The 22,047-nt window shown below is 40.3% G+C and overlaps 1 protein-coding gene across 1 annotated transcript; it reads right to left on the bottom strand.

The window, feature by feature from the left end:
* Positions 1-18,923: 18,923 nt before the first annotated feature.
* Positions 18,924-21,839, bottom strand: cldn1 (claudin 1). The gene is made up of 4 exons (XM_083665987.1): positions 21,444-21,839; positions 20,482-20,646; positions 19,820-19,904; positions 18,924-19,560 (listed from the first exon to the last, which is right to left on the bottom strand). Exons 1-4 carry the CDS (start codon positions 21,664-21,666, stop codon positions 19,395-19,397), a joined length of 639 nt encoding a protein of 212 aa, XP_083522113.1. The 5' UTR covers positions 21,667-21,839; the 3' UTR covers positions 18,924-19,394.
* Between the last annotated feature and the right edge of the window lie 208 nt (positions 21,840-22,047).

The raw sequence follows: 22,047 nt of genomic DNA, 5'->3' as shown, positions 1-22,047 counted from the left end.
GAGAAGGATATAATCTTATCATCATCTGAAATATTATTGCACCACGATACATTATTATTCCAAAGAAACATATCCATAGATTACATGATAATAGCAAACTATTCATACCCTAAACATGTTGGTGCTGTGAGAGGGAAGTGAGTGAATGTGATGTAGGGCTAACTCAGGTTGTGGATTATGTGCTGTCATGTGGTATGAATGTGTTTGCTACTTTCCCTTTTGCAACCTGGGAATGAGTACTTTTAAAGTTAATGCAATCAATGTCAAGCCCCAAAGTCAAAACACCATGTCATCATGTTCTATCATCTTAACCAGTGCCAGTCACATACCATGCTTTAGGAAAGTATTCAGACCCCTTCACTTTTTCCACATTTTGTTGTGTTATAGACTCAATTTAAAATGGATTAAATTAAAAGAATTTGCCATCAACCACACACAATACCCCAGAATGGCAAAGCGAAAACACGTTTTTAGTATTTGATTAAATTTATTAAAATTTGAAATACAGAAATATCTCATGTACATAAGTATTCAGACCCTTTGCTCTTGATCCTGACAAACTCCCCACTCCCTGCCAGTGACAAACATACCCATAACTTGATGCAGGTACCACTATTCTTCACACGAGAGATGGTGCGGAATCTGAATTGCATGTGCTGGATTTGCACCAAACTTGTTAACACATTTCTAACCACTTTCTTTGCTGTATCACTTGAATTCATTGTTGCAAACACAATTATGGATATGAGAGAGATTATTTTCCATTAAAGGATTCTTTTTGGCCACTTGGTTATAGACAATTTTGTAGAGTGAGATGATGTTGTCCCATCAACTGTGCTTTTTCCTCTCTACCATTCAACTTTGTAGATTTTTGTAAGTCTCCCCAGGCCTCAGGGTCGCATTCCTGAGCAGTTTTGTTCCTCTCCATTTGCTCAGTTTGTAATGACAACCTGATCCACACAGTGTGTAATTGAATTTAATCCATTTTAAATTGAGTCTATAACACAACAAAATGTGGAAAAAGTGAATGGGTCTGAATACTTTCCGAAGGCATTATATAAGGTAATGGTAATATCAACATCAAGTATCAAACCAATGAATAAAAGGTCATCATTGAATCCATTTTCATATCATCTTGAGTGCCTTTTTAACATGATCAAGGAACTTCTTGCAATTCTTTATTAAGAAAATGTTAAATATCAGAGACCAGATCATTCCTCCCATACATGACCTGACTGTTACTTACCAATTGGAGGCAAACCTGGATTAATTTGTTCCTGTATCAGATGAATCCCTTATAAAGATTGTATCACACATGAAATCCTCTTCTTGTCCCCTAGATATTGTCCCTACTAGACTAATAAAGGAAATAATGGAAACAGTCTGCCTCAGCATTTTGGCTATTATTAATAGCTCCCTGGCCACTGGCTCAGTACCGCCTTACTTTAAGCATACTCTTGTCCAACTGCTTCTTAAAAAAGTCTGGACCCATCCGTTTTAAAGAATTATAGACCCATTTCTAAGAAGGTTGTCTATAATCAAATGATGGCTATCTAAATAGAAATTATTTATTGGAAAAGTTCCAATCTGTTTTTTGCCCCTGGCATAACACCGAAAGCGCTCTACTTAGTCACAAACAACCTGCTTTTAGCAACTGATTCAGGTCAGTGTTCCATTTTAATTCTCCTTGATCTTAGTGCAGCCTTTGATACACTCGATCATACCATTTTAATAAACCGCCTTAGATATGGTGTATACACTGCCTTAACATGGTTCTGCTCATACCTCTCAGGCAGACAATTCTCTGTTGGTCTAGGAAAGTGTGTCTCTTCCTCAGCCCAAATGAAGTGGTGTGCCACAAGGCTCAATTATAGGCCCAATTTTATTCTCATTATTCAGTTAGGTCCGGAAATATTTGGACAGTGACACAATTTTCATAATTTTGGCTCTGTACGCCACCACAATGGATTTGAAATGAAACAATCAAGATGCAATTGAAGTGCAGACTTTCAGCTTTAATTCAAGGGGTTGAACAAAAATATTGTATGAAACATTTAGGAATTGCAAACATTTTTATACACAGTCCCCTATTTTCAGGGGCTCAAATGTAATTGGACAAATTAACATAATCATAAATAAAATGTTCATTTTTAATACTTTGTCGAGAATCCTTTGCAGGCAATGACTGCCTGAAGTCTGGAACCCATGGACATCACCAAATGCTGAGTTTCCTCCTTTGTGATGTTTTGCCAGGCCTTTACTGCAGCTTCAGTTGTTGTTTGTTCGTGGGTCTTTCTATCTTTAGTTTTGTCTTCAGCAAGTGAAATGAATGCTCGATCGGGTTGAGATCAGGTGATTGACTTGGCTATTGCAGAATATTCCACTTCTTTGCCTTAAAAAACTCCTGGGTTGCTTTCGCAGTATATTTTGGGTCATTTTCCATCTGTACTGTGAAGCGCTGTCCAATCAGCTTTGCTGAATTTGGCTGAATCTGAGTAGACAGTATATCCCTAAACACTTCAGAATTTTCTTCCCGTCATTCTGGCACAGGTTGATCTTAGTTTCATCTGTCCAAAGAATGCTGTTCCAGAACTGGGCTGGCTTTTTTAGATGTTTTTTGGCAAAGCAAATCTGGCCTTTGTATTCTTGAGGCTTATGAATGGTTTGCACCTTGTGGTGAACCCTCTGCATTTGCTCTTGTGAAGTCTTCTCTTTATGGTAAACTGCCTTGATGACATGCCTACCTCCTGGAGAGTGTTCTTCACTTGGCTGGATGTTGTGAAGGGGTTTTTCTTTATCATGTGAAGGATCTTGTGATCATCCACCACTATTGTCTTCCATGGACGTCCAGGCCTTTTTGTGTTGCCGAGCTCACCAGTGCGTTTTTTTTTTCTCTGAATGTACCAAACTGTTGATTTGACCACACTTAATATTGCCGCTATCTCTCTGATGGATTTTTTTATTTTTTTTGCAGCCTAAGGATGGCCTGTTTCACTTGCATTGAGAGCTCCTTTGACCGCATGTTTTGAGTTCACAGCAAAAGCTTCCAAATGCAAATGTCACACTTGGTATCAACTCAGACCTTTTACCTGCTTAATTGATAAAGAAATAACGAAGTAATAGCCCACACATGTCCATGAAACAGCTTTTGAGTCAATTGTCCAATTACTTTTGGTCCCTTGAAAAAGAGGGGGCTACATATACAAGAGCTATAATTTCTAAACCCTTCCTCCAATTTGGATGTGAATACCCTCAAATTAAAGCTGAGAGTCTGCACTTTAAGCCCATATTCATTATATAACTGTAACTGTAAATAGCTAAAATAACAAAAATTGTGTCGGAGTCCAAATATATATGGACCTAACTGTACATGCTTCCACTAGGCCAGATTATCCATAAACACAATATTTCCTTCAACTGCTATGCGGACAACACCCACAGCTCCACGGTAGACACTTGACCCTCCTAGCTCCACAGTAGCAATACAGGACAGTCTTGGCTGTCTGTCTGCCAACGTGAAATCTTCAGCTTGAAATTGAAGGGTGATTTTTGACACTGAGAAACATTTCCAAAATATAGCCTTTCTTGTTTCTTTGCCAATCTAGAAAAAGTCATCCATGCATTCATCTAATCTCGTTTAGAGTATTGCAACTCCCTCTATTCTTAAAAAGTCCCTCTCACGATTACAGATAAATTCAAAATGCAGCAGCTAGGCTTTTAACCAGAACTAGGAAAAGAGACCACATCACCACAATTTTAGCCTCCCTATACTGGTTACCTGTTAGTTTTAGAATTGATTTAAAGATTTTACTGATCACTTTTAAGGCTTGGCTGGATCTGGCACCAGACTATATTTCTGACATTTTAATCCCCTTCTGGCTGTTCCAGAGTCTTTGCCATTAGGGCCCCTAGACTCTGGAACAACCTCCCTGAGGATATTAGGCTTGCAAGTGTATTTTTAAATCTCTTCTTAAAACTCATTTTTATAGACTAGCCTTTAATTGATGCTGCCCTTACTCTTTTTAATGTGTTAGATTTAACTGTTTTCCTACTTATATTTTTGTTTTTATTTGCATATCTGTTTTAACTGCACATTTGTAAAGCACTTTGTAACACTGTTTTAAAAAGGTGCTATATAAATATACTTTATTATTATTATTATTATTGTTATTATTGTTATTATTATTATTATTATTATTATTATTATTATTATAAGGAGGATATACAGTACTGTACTGTGTGGAGAAGTTCACTGCTTGTTTCCTCAAAGAACTAGATTGAGATCTTATCTTTTATCTTGATTTCTGCATCACTCCCCCAGTTCACATCTATGTAGGCTAACATGTACCCTGGAATGCTCATCACTTTCATACTGCAAAACCAGCTCACCTCAATACTCACTGGCTAACTGAAATGGGATCAATTATCATCCAGGCCTTTTATTGGTCAATGCCTAGTCCAATTCTAAGATCACAGACAGCTTAAGCGTTTATCTGTGTATTGATTATGTGACAGACAGACACACATTTTTAACTTCCTGGTGAAATCCAGACTTGTACAAGCTTGTCTGATCTGGTCTTAACTTGGTGGCGTTGTTTGAGGACACAAGCAGTCTTCATTCACATTAATTGTGTCAACGAATTATATTGGAAATAAGCAGGTTAAACAGACAATGGCCATCTCTCACTGGGCTGGTCTGTGTCCTCCGTCAACCCTCCTCAACTTTAATTACTTACTGTACCTCTCCTTGCGTGTTTTGCTATCTTTGAAAAGCTCTTTTCATTCACTTTGGTCAATCAATGCTAATAAGAACCAATGTATGACTGAACACAGGTTGATCATATGACAGTGATTCTGCTGATAGAAAATACAGGAAATGAGATGTATTATTCTTGTTAAACTGTTCCAACACATCCTTTCTAAGACTAAATGTACCATGACTCAGGGTCATAGACTTTATGTGTAAGGGGCCCTCAACAATTCCATGTTTTAGAGTGTTCTATCATGTGTGTCTTTCAAGATAGATTAAAACCACTTAACAAAAGATATTTTCTGAGAAGGCCCTGCGTATCTACTGTCGCCAATGAATTAACAATACTGTAAGTCACAACAGTGTCAACCAGAACATTTGATTATCATCTCTCAAGGAAGGCATGTAGGCTGCACCCCCTCGCAAAATATGCTTCCTACATCCTTGTCTCCAGGTCTTGAAAGCTAGTATTGTGTGCCCAGTATTAGTATCATTTTAGCTGCCTAAGGATTCAAAATAGTAACTGTCTGTACACAATGAGAATGTATGTTTCAATAGTGTCTAATAACTGTGTGTGCCTGGAGGTTACATACAAAGGCATGTTCTCTTGTTTTGGCTCTACACTCTAAAAGTTTGGATTTTAAATCAAATAATTACTGTGAGGTTAACGTATAGAAAAAATGCTTCATTGTCCCATTACTTACGCAGGGCATTGTATATTTGTGAAAACCATTGACAAAACATGGTTCAGTGTGAGATCAGACCTTATACAAACAGGCACTCTCTCTGGTTACTAAGGACCCTCAGATGGAGATTTATGTTGACATGAATACTGAGCTGTATTTGTGTGTTCAGACATAGTTTGTTTACGTTAACTGATACTTGCTTGCAGAACAGGATAAACTGCACAAGACCATGTGTTTCGTTCATGACTAGCATGGGAGCATGGTAGACATCCTTGAATGAAGATACAGCTGAAACATTTGCCGGGGGTGAAATCAGACAACAGAGGCAGCTTCATCAGGGAAGGATTATTTGTGGGTGAAAGCAGAGTAATGATTGCCATAAATTGTGCATGTGCTTGCTTAGATTTCCTCAGGCTGTAAATGTGGATGGTAATAGTTAACACTGGACATACTGTACATATATTGGTCAAGTCATGGTGGTAATCAAAGTCTAAACAAAAACAAATTATAGCAGAAAACAGCTACTATACTACTACAAATATTGGTCAACATGAACCAACACAATAATATTCAGGCTGAATAAACCCTCTGTGTTATATATTGTGCAGCATGGCCTCTGAGTGATGTTGAAATTGGACTCTGGGTGGGAGTGGTGACAATTAAATGTTTAAGACGTCAGTATGACGTGCCAGGAAGGGGTGATTCTGTGTGGACAGACACAGCCACACATGTGCTCCCAGGAAATTCTGTTTTCGATTGTGGGACATTATTCTTTTGGGAATTCTTTTGGGATTATGAGTTATTGTCATCATCTGAACATCGACGTTCCGCTGGGGCTGGCCAGCATTGACGCCTCATAACAGACGCCTCAAAACTGATGTCATGAGCAATACTGACAGGTTGTCATGTTGAATAAATAGAAAAACTGTTTTAATCTCTAATGATTAGGCAGATAGCTATCTCTTACTAATGTTGAGTCATATGTGTAAAAAGTATTTTGTTGTTTCTTGGTGTCTTGAAAATATATTACATAGCTGCTGTGTACTATGTGTGTGTTTTATGTTATATTTGGACCCCAGGAAGAGTACTGGCTGCATGTGCAGCAGCTAATGGGGATCCTGATAATGAAATACAAATAAAGAAGGAGAAAGTGATATTGCTATATCCAACATTCATATCGAAATCAAGTTATATAAACTGATATCAAAATCATATTAAATTATTGACATTGGTGCCCATCACTAATAATTGGTAAGATTAGGCGAAAAATTATAATGAACTGTTTAAATGCTGCTTCAGGGGCATAGTGTTTGTTTGAGTCAAAATTGCCATAGGATAGAATAAGATAAGTCCATGGCTGAATACTTTTCTAATTACCTTTTGTGCTTGAAGTCTGCCCTTAGGGCACCAAGTGATCTTGAATCTTGAAATTTCTGCCCACAGGGCAGTATAAACACTTAGTTCCAATTTAAGTTAATATAGCTTATTCAACTTAACTTTTAATAAAAACAAATGTTAACTGACCTACTGGTATATCTGAGACATTGATATACAGTGTGTGTATATGAATTTAGCTTAGCATTTAACGTGTCTGCCTCCAGGGAAGCATAAAAAGGGCATTCCAATTTGTAAATGTATATAGCTTATTCCACTATATATAAGTAGGAGCTGGTATATTAGAGACCTAGCTAGCTAGCCAGCTCTGTTATATGACTCAACATTAGTAAGCGATAGCTATCTGCTAGCCATCTCTGTATATCTTAGCATTTTATGTTGCTCTGATTAGCATGTTGCTGTTAGCTTGCAACATTTTAATCTTTGCTTCAAATCAGGAGACCTGTTGTACCTTACATTTGTCTGACTACTGTAAGACAATAATGATTTCAAATGTTACAACTTGTAACTGAAAGTATTTTATAAAGTTCTCAGTTTAAACCTCAGCCATGTTTTCAAAAGTTGTGCCTCTGTTAAACTCCGCCCATTGACTTTTTAGAAACCAATCGGATTTGTTCTGCCCTAATCCAATCAGATTAATTCTACCCTTAGAACAAAACTGACCTGGCCACTTCTCTATTTTTAAATGTTTCTACCATAGGCTTAACTTTTTACATAATTCGGTCTCTTAGCTAATAGGATAACCAGATTAAGCACATGGGCATTCCCAACTTCAGCAACAGCCTGTTGATTGGGATAATTTCAGTTTTCTTTTATCCCCAAAAATATTATAGCACCCCAATGACAAACAATGATCATCACATTTTCCGCCATCATATTTAATATGTGTCTACTTGGAGCACATGATGACTTGCAGTAAGGAGAAGAATTGAGTTAGCTGCTTATTGTTTGCCCCAAAGGAGTAGGTCCAAAAATTGCATGCATCAACTTTCTCTCTCTGCAGTTTTCAAGATTTTAAGGGGACCTGGAATAATAATTTGATTAAGTTACTGTATATTTGTGAATATTATACCACATGCTCTTAAAAATACAAGAGACATGATATCAAAGTTAAATCCATTTTAGAGCCAGCCTTGCATAAGCTTATTTTAGAAACTAGCACCACCACTAGCCAGCCACCTGTTAACGCTACGTTCGCCTAGACTAGAGTAATAAGAGTATGCGGACCGTGTTGGATGTGCTGTGACCTGGGGAGGCAATTGGTTACTTACCGGGATCCAGTGCAAGCTCTGACAAGACTCTGCAGTCGGCCAGCACAAGCGGATGATGGTTGTTTACAGGGTGACAAATGATAAAACATAACACAAAAGAATCCCAAAGAATATGTCCAATTTAAGAAAAGAAATCGAGATTTCCCTGACGGATCAGGCCAACACATTTGGTAAGTGGCAACCTCCACCTTTCGTCATCGCCACTTCTGCCCCGGGTCCTGGCCTCAACTGCCCACTTCCCTAGATGTGGAGTGAAATGTCATAATGTACTGTCTAAACTGCGCTCTATACCTACCTAGCCTAGCTATTCCTAACATCAATCAGCTCTTTATGCTCCACGGTTCTTGAAGTCATGAGTTAGCGTATCTGTCCACCATCACCAAACCAAGTGTTTATATTTCAGTGACATTCACATAACGACCCAGTTCACATGCTCTGTGGTCTCTATATTTCCAAAAAAATAGATGACAACCTTCCCCATGACCCCTGATCATGCACTGACGGCCAACACCAGATGTTGAGGAAACAAAGCATGTTGGAAGTAAGGAATACACAGACTAAGATGACGCACAACTGAGAATACAATGACCCTTATTGTTATTGACCATGATTTGACATCTGATAGGAAGCTGAGGGAATAGAATTGCCATACCCAAGCAGCAAGAGTTTGACAAATGGGACTTTCATCAATTGTGTTTTGGGCAACTTGGTGCGACCAAATGTCATATAAATATGCCCAGTGTATGCCCATCCAAAGTCCCTTGCATTGATCTTTTCACTTCAGCACATTTTACTGAGTTAAAAAAAGGCAGTCATTCTTTCTCATCATAAATCCATGTGTTCCCCTGGATTTCAATGAGCAACCAGCAGCAAACCTTACTTTGCCTCTTCTCTCACATGTAGTTTACATACACTGTGATCTGCAAACACAACAATTGGCCCTTTCCTCAAACTCGAGACTTGAATGCCCTATTTTAAGTGAAGTGATTATATCTGAGACAGACTGATCAGTGTTGATTTTCAGGCAAAATGCTAGGTGGGAGTGAGTGGGGAATGATAGTCTGTATGGGAATGAAATAAATCAAGGATAAAGGGCCAGTCATGTCATGGTCAATAACAAAGAATTTAATTCATATAGTGGGAATATTGGAGATCAAATTGACGTTCATTTTCCCTTAGGGTTGACACATCACAGACACTGCACCATGTTGAAATGTCTGTGTTTGCCAACAACACAAGAATGATTGCATTAATAAGAGTTGGATGGTCTCCAGATCCAATATTTCAGCTAAAGTAGGAAGGAACCCATGTGTTAAGTGCTGCTATGTCAGTGTATTTCATCAGTCTAAATGCCTGTCTCTTCCTCGCTTCTGAATAAGGACCGTAAAAACGTCAGACTTATAAAGAATTAGAAATGTGGTCTCATTGCATCATGTATGGTGTCATAACAAGGGTTTATCTATTGATTGACTGATTTATTTAATTTATTGAATTATTAAAATACACTCAGCCATTTAATCAGTGGAGGTTACTTCAAACACAATCCATTTAATTTTATTCACAGGACAGTGTAGGTCCTGAAAACGTAAAGCTACATTGCTGCAGAACAGATATAACTGCACCGCCAGGGCATATTTCAGCGATACATTTTATTGCATATGAATTTAAGTGCTGTGTGCAACAAGGCATTATCACCCTTCAAAATAGTTTGTCACATTATGTTACTTTTTCACAGCAAGGCATGATTAAAAAAATACTTGATGTTACTGCAAACTGTTATTTTCCTGCCTAAAAGAGAGTGTACATTCCTGAAATTCATGTGACTTGAAGAATAGTCGCTTTATAAGGGACATTTAGGGTGGACAGTTGTTTTAGGGACACAAACAAATTGGATGATTTCGGATACTAAATAAAGAATTACCTTTTGATAAACAATATGTTGATAGAAAGAGAACAACTCAGTCAATGTAATGATAATTAATGTAGAAGATTTGTGGACTTTATGAACAGTATATACAGTGCATTCGGAAAGTATTCAGACCTCTTCACTTTTTCCACATTTTGTTATGTTACAGCTTTATTCTAAAATGGATTAAATTATTTTCTTTCCCTCATCAATCTACACACAATACCCCATAATGACCAAGCCAAAATACGATTTTAGAAATGTTTGCTAATTTATTAAAAATAAAAAATGTAAATATCACATTTACAGAAGTATTCAGACCCTTTTATGTAGTACTTTGTTGAAGCACCTTCGGCAGCGATTACAGCCTCAAGTCTTCTTGGGTATGGCGCTACAAGCTTGGCACACCTGCATTTGGGGAGTTTCTCCCATTCTTGGTGCACAGCTATTTTCAGATCTCTCCAGAGATGTTCGATCGGGTTCAAGTCTGGGCTCTCACTCAAGGACATTCAGAGACTTGTCCCGAAGCCACTCCTGCGTTGTCTTGGCCGTGTGCTTATGGTCGTTGTCCTGTTGTAAGGTGAACCTTCAACCCAGTCTGAGGTCCTGAGCGCTCTGGAGCAGGTTTTCATCAAGGATCTCTCTGTAGTTTGCTCCGTTCATCTTTCCCTCAATCCTGACTAATCTCCCAGTCCCTGCAGCTGAAAAACATCCCCACAGCATGATGTTACCAGCACCATGCTTCACCGTAGGGATGGTATTGGCCAGGTGATGAGTGCCTGGTTTCCTCCAGACATGACGCGTGGCATTCAGGCCAAAGCGTTCAATCTTGGTTATATCAGACCAAAGAATCTTGTTTCGCATGGTCTGAGAGTCCTTTAGGTGCCTTTTGGCAAACTCCAAGCGGGCTATCATGTGCTTCTTACTGAGGAGTGGCTTCCGTCTGGCCACTCTACCATAAAGGCCTGATTGGTGGAGTGCTGAAGAGATGGTTGTCCTTCTGGAAGGTTCTCCCATCTCCACAGAGGAACTCTGGAGCTTTGTGAGAGTGACCATTGGGTTCTTGGCCACCTCCCTGATGATGGCCCTTCTCCCCCTATTGCTCAGTTTGGCCAGGCGGCCAGCTCTAAGAAGAGTCTTAGTGGTTCCAAACTTCTTCCATTTAAGAATGATGGAAGCTACTGTGTTCTTGAGGACCTTCAATACTGCAGATATTTTTTGTACCCTTCTCCAGATCTGTGCCTTCTCACAGATCCTGTCTCAGAGGTCTACGGACAATTCCTTTGACCTCATGGCCTGGTTTTTGCTCTGACATGCACTGTCAACTGTGGGACCGTATATAGACAGGTGTGCGCCGTTCCGAATCATGTCCAATCAATTGAATTTACCACAGGTGGACTCCAATCAAGTCGTAGAAACATCTCAAGGATGATCAATGGAAACAGGATGCACCTGAGCTCAATTTTGAGTGTCATAGCAAAGGGTCTGAATACTTATGTAAATGTGATATTTCAGTTTTTTATTTGTAATAAATTAGCAAACATTTCTAAAAACCTGTTTTCGCTTTGTCATTATGGGGTATTGTGTGTAGATTGATGAGGGAAAAAAATAATTTAATCCATTTTAGAATAAGGCTGTAACAAAACAAAATGTGGAAAAGTGAAGGGGTCTGAATACTTTCCGAATGCACTGTATGAAATGAAACTTGAATGAACTTGATTGGGGACATGACAAAACAGCTTAGTGACACAGAAGATAAATAGTTTATTATTAATTAAACTAAGTGATACTGTAGTTACATATCATTGTGTTTTATGGTAAAGGGGGTCTAGACTACAACAAAAACATGTTTTAAATGAATGTTGTTCCATAATTCACACAAAGTCTGTGTTTTACTGTATGCCATGGGGACACAAAAGGTACGGAATGTTGGAATGACCCACATCACTGTTACTTCTCAGTGCAAACTTTGACTTGGTATCTGAGTTGAGAGTTGGCACAGTTTGCTTATCCTCCTTTTCATCCTAGACAAGGCCAAGGGGATAGATACACTCCACAGCTCATCTCTAATCGGGCAACGTGACCCAGCAGACAAACTTGGACCTCTGTTGTCCTCTTGTGGCCTTATGCATGAAAAGGCGTTATATCAGTCTTATTCTTTGTTGAATTGAATCAAATGTAGTGTTATCACCACCTTGTGGTACTGAGCATTTTCAGTAAATAACCAATAATGACTATTCTAGTTTAACAATGTTAATACCTAATCTTCTTTCTTCTTGTTTCTTTTTTAAAATAGATTCCTTTTCCCTTTTCTCTACAACAGCGAATGTTCAATACCTTACTGACAATTGGTAGCACTTTACAGTTTCCACTGCAAAATAGGCCTACATAAGTTATTACTATGTAATTATAGTTATTTTTAATTATTATATGTACCATTTCACCATACAGTTTCTAACTAGATACATAGTAATTATACAGCTGGTAATTTTTGTACTATAGAATAAAGTGCAACCATGAACTGCAATCAAACTGCAGACAAAAGTTGCTTTGGATAAAAGCATCAGCTAAATGGCATATATTATGAAATGTGTTTGACTTATTTTGATGTAACCCTGACTTTCTCCTCTCCCATCCATTTTTTATCTGCAGAAGGTGGTGCTCTCTGCTAAAGAATCAGTGAATTTAGATGACCATAGAGGATGGGTTACTTTCAATTATCCCCCCCCCCCAAAAAAAGAAAAAATATATATATATATATATATATATTATTTTATTTTTATTTTATTTTTTTGGGGGGGGGGGATAATATATATATATATATATATATATATATATATATATATATATATATATAATCACTCACTAATATAAGGTGCCCACTTGATAACCCCAATGACATGCTGCTTACCTCAGTTGGCTAGAGTAGGTAACCGGTGAATGGTACCACCTGAGGAATGACTCCGTAGACCTATGACGGCGTAGCCTGATGTTTGCTATGGTGTTGCATCGAATGGTGGATATATCACTCGCTTTGTTGGTTTGATTTGGCCTTCTACATCTGTTTTACCTTGGATCATGGCACAAGGGATTATAACATCTTGTCCTGTGTATTAATAAATGCTAAAGCTAGCTTAGGCTAGTGACTGTTGTGAATAGAGCAGCTGACAACTAGGGAAAGACCTTGTGACAGAATGGAAAGACAGCTGACAGGAGGAAATAGACCCCACCGGGGCGGCATTGGGTTAGCAACTCAATGCTGCAGTAACCAAGGTTGTATAAACCTAGTGGTTACACCCTACCTAGCTACAGAAACGACTTTGAGAAAAACACCCCTAGAGTCTGCGAGAGCGGGGGCGGAAGATGACTCATCTATGGCTAACATGGTTATTGACTCTGGAACGGACCTGACTACGAGTAGGGAAAACATGGCTGTGGAAGGCACTAGATCAGAGATGGGTGGGAAGAAGCTCCAAACTTGTTCATGCGGCTGGCAAAAGGTAACAACTTTGAAGGGTCTTAGAATCCATCAAGGGAGGAGGAAGTGCTTGGTAGAGGGAACACAGGGATCCCGCATTGACAATTATTTCCTCAGAAGTATGTCAAGTCAGTCGGTTGAAGTCCAGCGGCAGGAAGTAAACCACAGTTCGCAGGACATCAGCACCCCTGAAGTAGGTCCTAGCACTGAAGAAGACAGAGAGACCAGCCAGCCCAAAAGGGAAAAGATTAGTGCCCAGAAGCCGAGAGTTAAATGGCCAGGGGCTTCAGAAAACAGGGTATGGGAAGGTATCAACAGTGACTTGAGTAGGATTTTAGACAAGTTGAAAGGTACTGCCGAGAGTAAACTGGAGAAAATGGGCGATATTATCTATGATTATGGAGCAGAAAGATTTGGCGTGTCCGAGAAAAAGAAGAAGACAGGTACTGAGGTAATTAAATCTAGGCGCCAACAGGAAATGGATAGACTTATCAGGGAGAGAAGACAGCTCAGGAAACAGTGGAGGAAAGCTACAGAGGCTGAGAAGGAAGGGTTAAATAGGCTGCAGGTAGATGTGAAGGAGAGACTGGCAGTGTTAAGAAGAGCAGAGAGCATTAGGAAAAACAGGAAAAAGAGAGAGCGAGCTAGAACAGCATTTTACAAAGATCCATTTAGATTTGTGAAATCGTTATTTAGTAAGGGGAAAAATGGTAGCCTTAGGGCTCCAAAACAGGAGCTTGAGGGACATCTGGAGGAAGTGCATAGAGACAGAGAAAGGTCTAGACAGCTACCCCTCCCCCCTGACATTCCACCTATTGGAGAGATAACCAGTCAGTGTGACGATAGCCCACCTAGGTGGAAAGAGGTACAAGAGATAGTAAGGCGGGCTAGGGCGTCTTCAGCCCCAGGGCCCAATGGAGTCCCTTACAGGCTGTACAAGAGTGCGCCAGATGTGCTGAGGTTCTTATGGACATTGATGAAGGTAGTCTGGAAGAAACAGGTTATTCCTAGGGCATGGCGTAGAGCAGGGGGAATTTTTATTCCCAAAGAAAGAGACTCTGTAGACATTAGTCAGTTTAGGCCTATAAGCCTTCTTAATGTGGAAGGGAAGGTTTTCTTTAGTGTGGTGGCACAGAGGTTGTCTAGTTACTTAGTAAAGAATAGCTTAATTGACACTACGGTGCAAAAGGCTGGAATTCCAGGCTTCTCCGGGTGCTTGGAACACACCAGCATGATTTGGAATCAAATTCAGACAGCTAGACATGAGAAGAAAGACCTTCATGTGGTATTTTTGGATCTGGCGAATGCCTTTGGGTCAGTACCGCATAGTCTGTTATGGGAGGCGTTTGACTTTTTTAAAGTGCCAGACAGTATAAAGAGGTTAGTTAAAGCTTACTTTTGTGACATTCAACTCTGTTTTACTACAGCAGAGTACACTACAGCTTGGCAACAGCTAGAGATAGGCATTATGGCAGGCTGTACAATTTCCCCTTTGGCCTTTACCATGGCAATGGAAGTCATAATCAGAGCCTCGAAATGGGTAGTGGGTGGGGAAAGGTTGCAGGGAGGGCTGCGCCTCCCACCAATCAGGGCTTACATGGATGACATGACAACTATGACATCAACAGCCCCTTGTACTAGGAGGCTACTGGATAAACTAAATAGCAACCTAGAATGGGCTAGGATGAAAGTGAAGCCAAGCAAGTCTAGGAGTATCTCCATTGTCAAAGGGAAGATAGCTGATAAAAAGTTTTTCATTGGTGGGGAAGTGGTTCCAACAGTGTTAGAGAAACCGGTTAAAAGCTTAGGAAGATGGTATGACGCAAGCCTCAATGACAAGAGTCAATGTGAGGAGTTGAGGCAGGAGATGATTCAAGGCATCAAAGGTATAGATAAGTCAGGGCTCCCAGGCAAGCTAAAGTTGTGGTGCCTACAGTTTGGATTGTTGCCTCGGCTGATGTGGCCACTGACAGTTTACGAGGTTCCCATATCGAAGGTTGAAAAAATGGAAAGGTTGATTAACTCTAATATTAGAAAGTGGCTTGGAGCCCCGCGCTGTCTGACCAGTGTGGCCCTGTATGGAAAGGGCATGCTAGAGCTGCCGATTTCTAGTCTGACAGAGGAATTTAAATGTGCCAAGGCTAGACTGGAAATGACTCTAACCCAGTCAAAGGACCCAGTTGTTAGAAGTGCAGCGCCCATAGTTAAAACTGGAAGGAAGTGGAAGCCTAAAGAGGCAGTGCAACAGGCACAGGCAGCCCTTAGCCATAGGGATATCATTGGGCAGGTTCAGCATGGACGTGGAGGTCTAGGGCTGTGTGCAGGAAAACCTGTGTGGAGTAAGGCAACAGCAGTAGAAAGGAGGAAACTGGTAGTGGAAGAAATACACAGACAGGAGGAGATGATAAGATGTACAAGGGCGGTGGCACAGGCAAAACAAGGCCAGTGGGTAAACTGGGAGAGTGTAGTGAAGAGAAGCTTGAAGTGGAAGGATTTGTGGAGCATGGAGGCAAGCAGAATTAAATTTATCATAGGGGCTACTTATGACGTACTGCCATCTCCCCAAAATCTTAATCAATGGTTGGGTGAGGATGCTGCCTGCCCGTTATGTTCCAGCGTATGCACACTTAGGCATATAATGACTGGGTGTAGAATCAGTCTTTCTCAAGGGCGATACACGTGGCGTCACAATCAAGTGTTGAAATGTTTAGCTGCTGCAGTTGAGGGAAAACGGCTAGAAGTAAACTCGCTAGCTAGTAGTGGCCAGCGGAAAGACATTGCATTTATAAGAGAGGGAGAGACTGGCGTAAGGAGGCCAGGGCGCAGCTGCGCGCAGGGACAGTTGCGAACTGGCGCAGATTGGAAGTTAAAGGTAGATTTAATTGAACAGCTAATCGTACCGGCTGAAATTGCTAGCACTAATTTGCGGCCAGACATGCTGCTGTGGTCTGAAGCACAGAAGCTAGTTTATATTATCGAACTCACGGTCCCTTGGGAAGACCGGGTTGACGAGGCTTATGAACGAAAGAAAGCTAAATATGCAGAATTAGCGGCAGACGCGACACAGCGTGGGTGGACCGCTTTTGTTCGCCCAGTGGAAATTGGTTGTCGAGGATTTGTGGCCAAGACAACCTATGCACTGCTAACGGAGCTGGGTATTCGCGGACGAGAATTGAAACTGGCGATAAAGAATATGTCGGTAGCAGCGGAGAGCGCTAGCCAGTGGCTGTGGCTGAGGCGGAAGATCAGTAGCTGGGGTTCCCGTTAAAGGTAAGATGCAACAGCGACTTGACTAGAGCATGAGGTAGCATAGCTTGGCATTGTTTGGCTATATTAATGAGAAGGCATCGTGTCATATTGTGGTGGTGAGGGGTTTTGTACTGCCATTGTTTGGCTATATTTATGAGAGGATATCGTGTCATAGTGTGGTGGGGGGGGTTAGTACTGCTAGCCAGTGTAGGCTAGCCATGAAGTTGCACGGACACAAACATTCCCCCACAACATAAATAAAGGGCACACTCACCCCTCCTTTCCCTAATCCGGGACCGTATCCACCCGGGGGCTTCCCCACCTCTAACCCTTCCCTCTACCCTAAATTAGGGTTTGAATCCCTGCATCTACACTTATATAAAGACATAAACATAAACACATGCACACACTATTTAGGCCCCCACATACACCGTTCCCTTACCTTACAGAAAACATTTACCCTAGATAGGGCATCACACACACACACTGATGGGGTGGGTAGGCTGATAGGTTGGTTGTAGGGTTTAAGTTAAAGATAGTATTGAGGTAGTGGTGTTGAGGGGGGTGTTTCCAGGACGCTGGACTACACAGTTAAGCCTTCTCGAGGTGTCGTGGGCCTAACTTAACGAAACACCGGTGACAGAAGGTGCCCACTTGATAACCCCAATGACATGCTGCTTACCTCAGTTGGCTAGAGTAGGTAACCGGTGAATGGTACCACCTGAGGAATGACTCCGTAGACCTATGACGGCGTAGCCTGATGTTTGCTATGGTGTTGCATCGAATGGTGGATATATCACTCGCTTTGTTGGTTTGATTTGGCCTTCTACATCTGTTTTACCTTGGATCATGGCACAAGGGATTATAACATCTTGTCCTGTGTATTAATAAATACTATACTAATACTGGGTAGGGCCTCCCTTTTCAAAACAGCCTCAATTCTTCGTGCCATTGATTCCACAAGATGTTGGAAACATTCCTTTGAGATTCTGGTCCATGATGACATGATTGAATCACGCAATTCCTGCAAATTCTTCAGGTGCACTTTCAAGCTGTGAAGCTCCCGTTCTACCACATCCCAAAGGTGTTCTATTGGATTCAGATCCGGTGACTGGGAAGGCCACTGAAGAACACTGAACTCATTGTCATGTTCATAAAACCAGTTTCAGATGACTTTTGCTTTGTGACATGGTGCATTATCATGCTGGATGTAGCCATTAAATTGTGGGCATGAAGGGATGCACATGGTCAGCAACAATACTCAAATAGGCTATGGCATTCAAGCGATGATTGATTGGTATTAACAGGCCCAAAGTGTGCCAAGAAAACATTCCCCACACCATTACACCACCTCCACCATGAGAAGTCGCACAGGTGTTCCTAAAAAAGTGTTCAGTGAGTGTATATCTATATCTATCTATCTATCTATCTATCTATCTATCTATCTATCTATCTATCTATCTATATATATAATAATAATAATACATCATTGTATTTGGTGTAGGTAATATCAGTTGGATAGAAAGATCTCAAAAACCATAACTTCACTATATTCCTTTCAAAAATAATTAGATACATGTATAATACATTTGGTTAAGTTGTGTCTTGCCACATGTAGAAATTAAACTTAAGTGGGGTGAATAAGGGTTACTTCAAAAGGCTATACACTCCCAAAATAGTCTCTTGAGGGCATGTGAAGACATGTTGAGGCAGGTCTAAGGAAAGCCTTTCCATTCAGCTACTCCCCAGCAGCTTGTGTCTGTTTGCATTACTGGGTGTATGTATCCTTGGGGCTACACATTTTCCCTCAGGATTGTTCATTGAAACATTCTAACAGTAGTTGTATAATATGGAATTCCTTATGATTGCCTTCAGAGGAAAGTGAAAGTCTTGCCCACCAAGCATGTATTCTTAAATGTATGAATGTATATGAATCCAAATTCAATCAGGATTTTCAAATCCAAATTCATTCTGTTTCTGTCACAACTTCCTCTTGAAGACCTTCTAGGACATGTTTCTGCAAGCCTAAATTATCAGCACAAGGCAAGTCAAATCAATGCCTTTAAGAAAACTTGTCGTAGCACAGAGCATCTACATTCTTTTGCCAATCAAAGTAAGATAAGTTCATCTTTTAAATCCATTAAACCCACTATTTGCCCATAATTACATGTAGTCACACAGAAGTGTATGCATTTTGGTAGGAAATCTTTATTAATACAGGATATTATTATGATTATTAACTCATAAAAAAAAATGTAAAAAAAGAAATTGTTTTGTAAACTCTTACATCAGAAAATAGTATAACAATAACCACCCAGTCCACTCTAATAAAACTTGGCAATATTCTACCATCAATACTTACCTTTGTTAACTAACCCACCCTTGTGCTCCTCCATTTTGCTTCTCAGAGCATTTTTCAAAGACAGGACATCGGCACACATCTATACAAATGTACTTTTCAAACAGCAGACATCATGAATGACCAGCCTTATATTTTGCTTGCTAATGGAGTGTGTTACAATACAACAAATCAAATAAACCTTTACCCTAACAAACAACAAAACCACTTTTGTTGACATGATGTGCTGTGGTCCTTGCATAGGTGCAGTAGTGTTGCTAAACAGAGGGTGGATGGAGTTTTTTTTATTATTCCCTGGTTCTACACATAGTCAGTGCCGCCTGACTGGCCTGTGGAGTGGGATGGGGGGTAGTGGGGGGACTTCCCTGACTCCTCATTAGAGCAGTTGCAGCAAAGGAAGGCTCCACCTATGATGGTCAGGCAGGCAGCGCCCCATCCCACGAACAGGGCCTTTCCAAACTCATATCTGTAGACACAGGCATAGAGGTGGCGCAACATTAAATCAACTTACTCTACACAACGTACTGTAACATGATTGATTCAAGCTTATGAAACAGATACAAGAACTGAAAATACTGTAGATGAAATTGATAATACTATTTATATGGCAAATACATATATGGTACAATTGGTTAATGTACTTTCCTTAAGAGGAAGATACAGTGAAGATACAGTATAAGTGTATAAAACAATGCCTGTTCATCAGTCCTACAATGACACCATACCTGGCATTTGTTGGAGTGAAGGGGTTGTAAAAGTTAGCTGCTATTCTGTTCCCATACCAGGAAGTCCCAACCAGAGCACACAGTCCTGTGAGGCAGAGGGTGAACATGAGATGAAAGGCTCCAATGACACAGGCATGGTTTGTTAGCATTAACAACCTGAAAATGACCACCTCAATGAGAAGTGGCTTCATGCAGCTGATAGCTACAGCACATAAATAAGTTCACTTTGGAAGAATGATCATTTATTTCACAAAAAAATCCAGGGAGCATTATCGCATATTACGTAGCATACATACAGTAGAGCTACAGTACACTATGAAATAAGTACCTCATGGGCATGAAAATTATTCAAGAAATGAAGGTGAGAAATCGGTTTGGGCATAGGAATCCAGTGAAACAATTAGCACTGATGAGAAGGGAGAGGGACATCAATGTTACAGGTATCGTAGGTACCTCCCTCAACTATGTTTTTTAACCTGTGACAGGGCAACCTGTCTGAGTGAGTCTGGGCTCATTGTAATGCATGGAATAAGGAATGGTATCAAACGCACTGCTCTAGAGTCTCAGGTGTGTGGTGTACCTCTGTGGCAGAATTTCTTCTCCCTACTGTACATGTGAGAGCCTGTGAGAAGAACAGAATGAATCTGATAAAGCTATCGCACCTGCGATAATGAACAGGATTCCTCCAATCAGGGCCACCTTGTCCTTCTGCTTCTTGTCCTCAGCCAAGCAGGTGGTACATCTCATGCCCACGGTGGCCACCAGTATGGCAATGCCACAGAAGAGGATAGCAGCGATCATGAGGGCTCGTGTCCCCTGCACCATACCTATAGACATGAAGAGGTCCAGTAGACACATTCAATGACAGAATACCACACCTGTTCATTGATAGGACATTGTAGGCTACTGTACATCTTTCAAAATGGCTCTTCAAAATATCTCCTACAGAACACATTGTTTTAAGATTTAAATATTTTAAAACATCACTCCAACTCTCTAAAATTGCTTTCTACTTATAAGCATTTACACCTACGTATTTATCAGACACATGAGATAAAACTAAATAGGAATCAGTCATATCTTTCATATCTAACGACTTACTCTTACATGAGAAGTGTGAATTTCATTAGACTAAAGGCTTTTTCATGAATTTAATCGTACTTATGATGTAACTGCTAATTGTTTGACTTAAAAGCGAAGACTTTTTCATTCAAGAGAATAGACTTCAGTTGGTAGTTTGATTTGCTGGCGTGTTTCATACAAATCTACTAGTGCAGTCATCTATGAACTCATAATCCATTGTTATATTTAGTGAGACTAGTACAGTTATGAGGTGTTTGGTGTGTGGAGCTCATAGCAGGCTTGGTTATTCCTGGAATTCGTAGGACTTGTCTATACATGCATGAGGTCTTTGGTGGAGGCTAGGGACACATTCTAACCCCCCCCCCCCCACACACACACACACACATACCTGAGCATTTCTGAAATGATGAACACTTGAGATAATATGTAGATTTCCACTATGCTCACTGTCAGACTTTGCAAATACGTTAATTAATTAGTTATGGATGTTTTATTATAAGAGTAGACTATCCATGATGATTTAACAATTAAAGGACATTACCCGGTAACTGGAGGAGTGAATCGTACACTTTACACTGGATTTGACCTGTGCTTTGCGATACACAGGATTTCCACAGCCCTTCATACATGGCTTGCGCCGTGATGATGTTGTCCCCCGCATAAGATGATGCTTTCCATTCAGCCATGATTGTGGATGCTATCAATCCGACGAAGCCAAGGAAAGCCAAGACAAAGCCAAGGAGTTGCATCCCTGCGTTTGCCATTTTCCCGAGTAAACTCAAAGTTGAGCAGAGAAAGTTTAATATTTCAAAGACGATCAGACATATATAGTCGACACGGAATTCAAATAAATCCCCCAAAATGATGAAGCCTAAATTCCTCGAAACTTCAGGCAATGGACCAATTTGCGCACTGGTGAGTCTCCTACCCGCGCATCCTTGCGATCACCTGAGGGAAGGTCCTAAAATTCTATTCAATTTGGAGGAGGGTTGTTGCACGTCACCCACTGGAAGATTTTTTTCTTTTCCATTTCGAATCTTGAGTGATCCTGATGCACAACAGTTTTGTTTACATCTTTACAGGTTTACTCTGTATTTGTACATAGAAATAGATGCAATACAATCCAAGGTATAGTAAATTCCCAT

This window comes from Argentina silus (genome assembly GCF_951799395.1).
Source record: "Argentina silus genome assembly, chromosome: 1".
Taxonomy (NCBI): Eukaryota; Metazoa; Chordata; class Actinopteri; order Argentiniformes; family Argentinidae; genus Argentina; species Argentina silus.
This window is presented reverse-complemented; position numbering and strand designations above follow the sequence as displayed.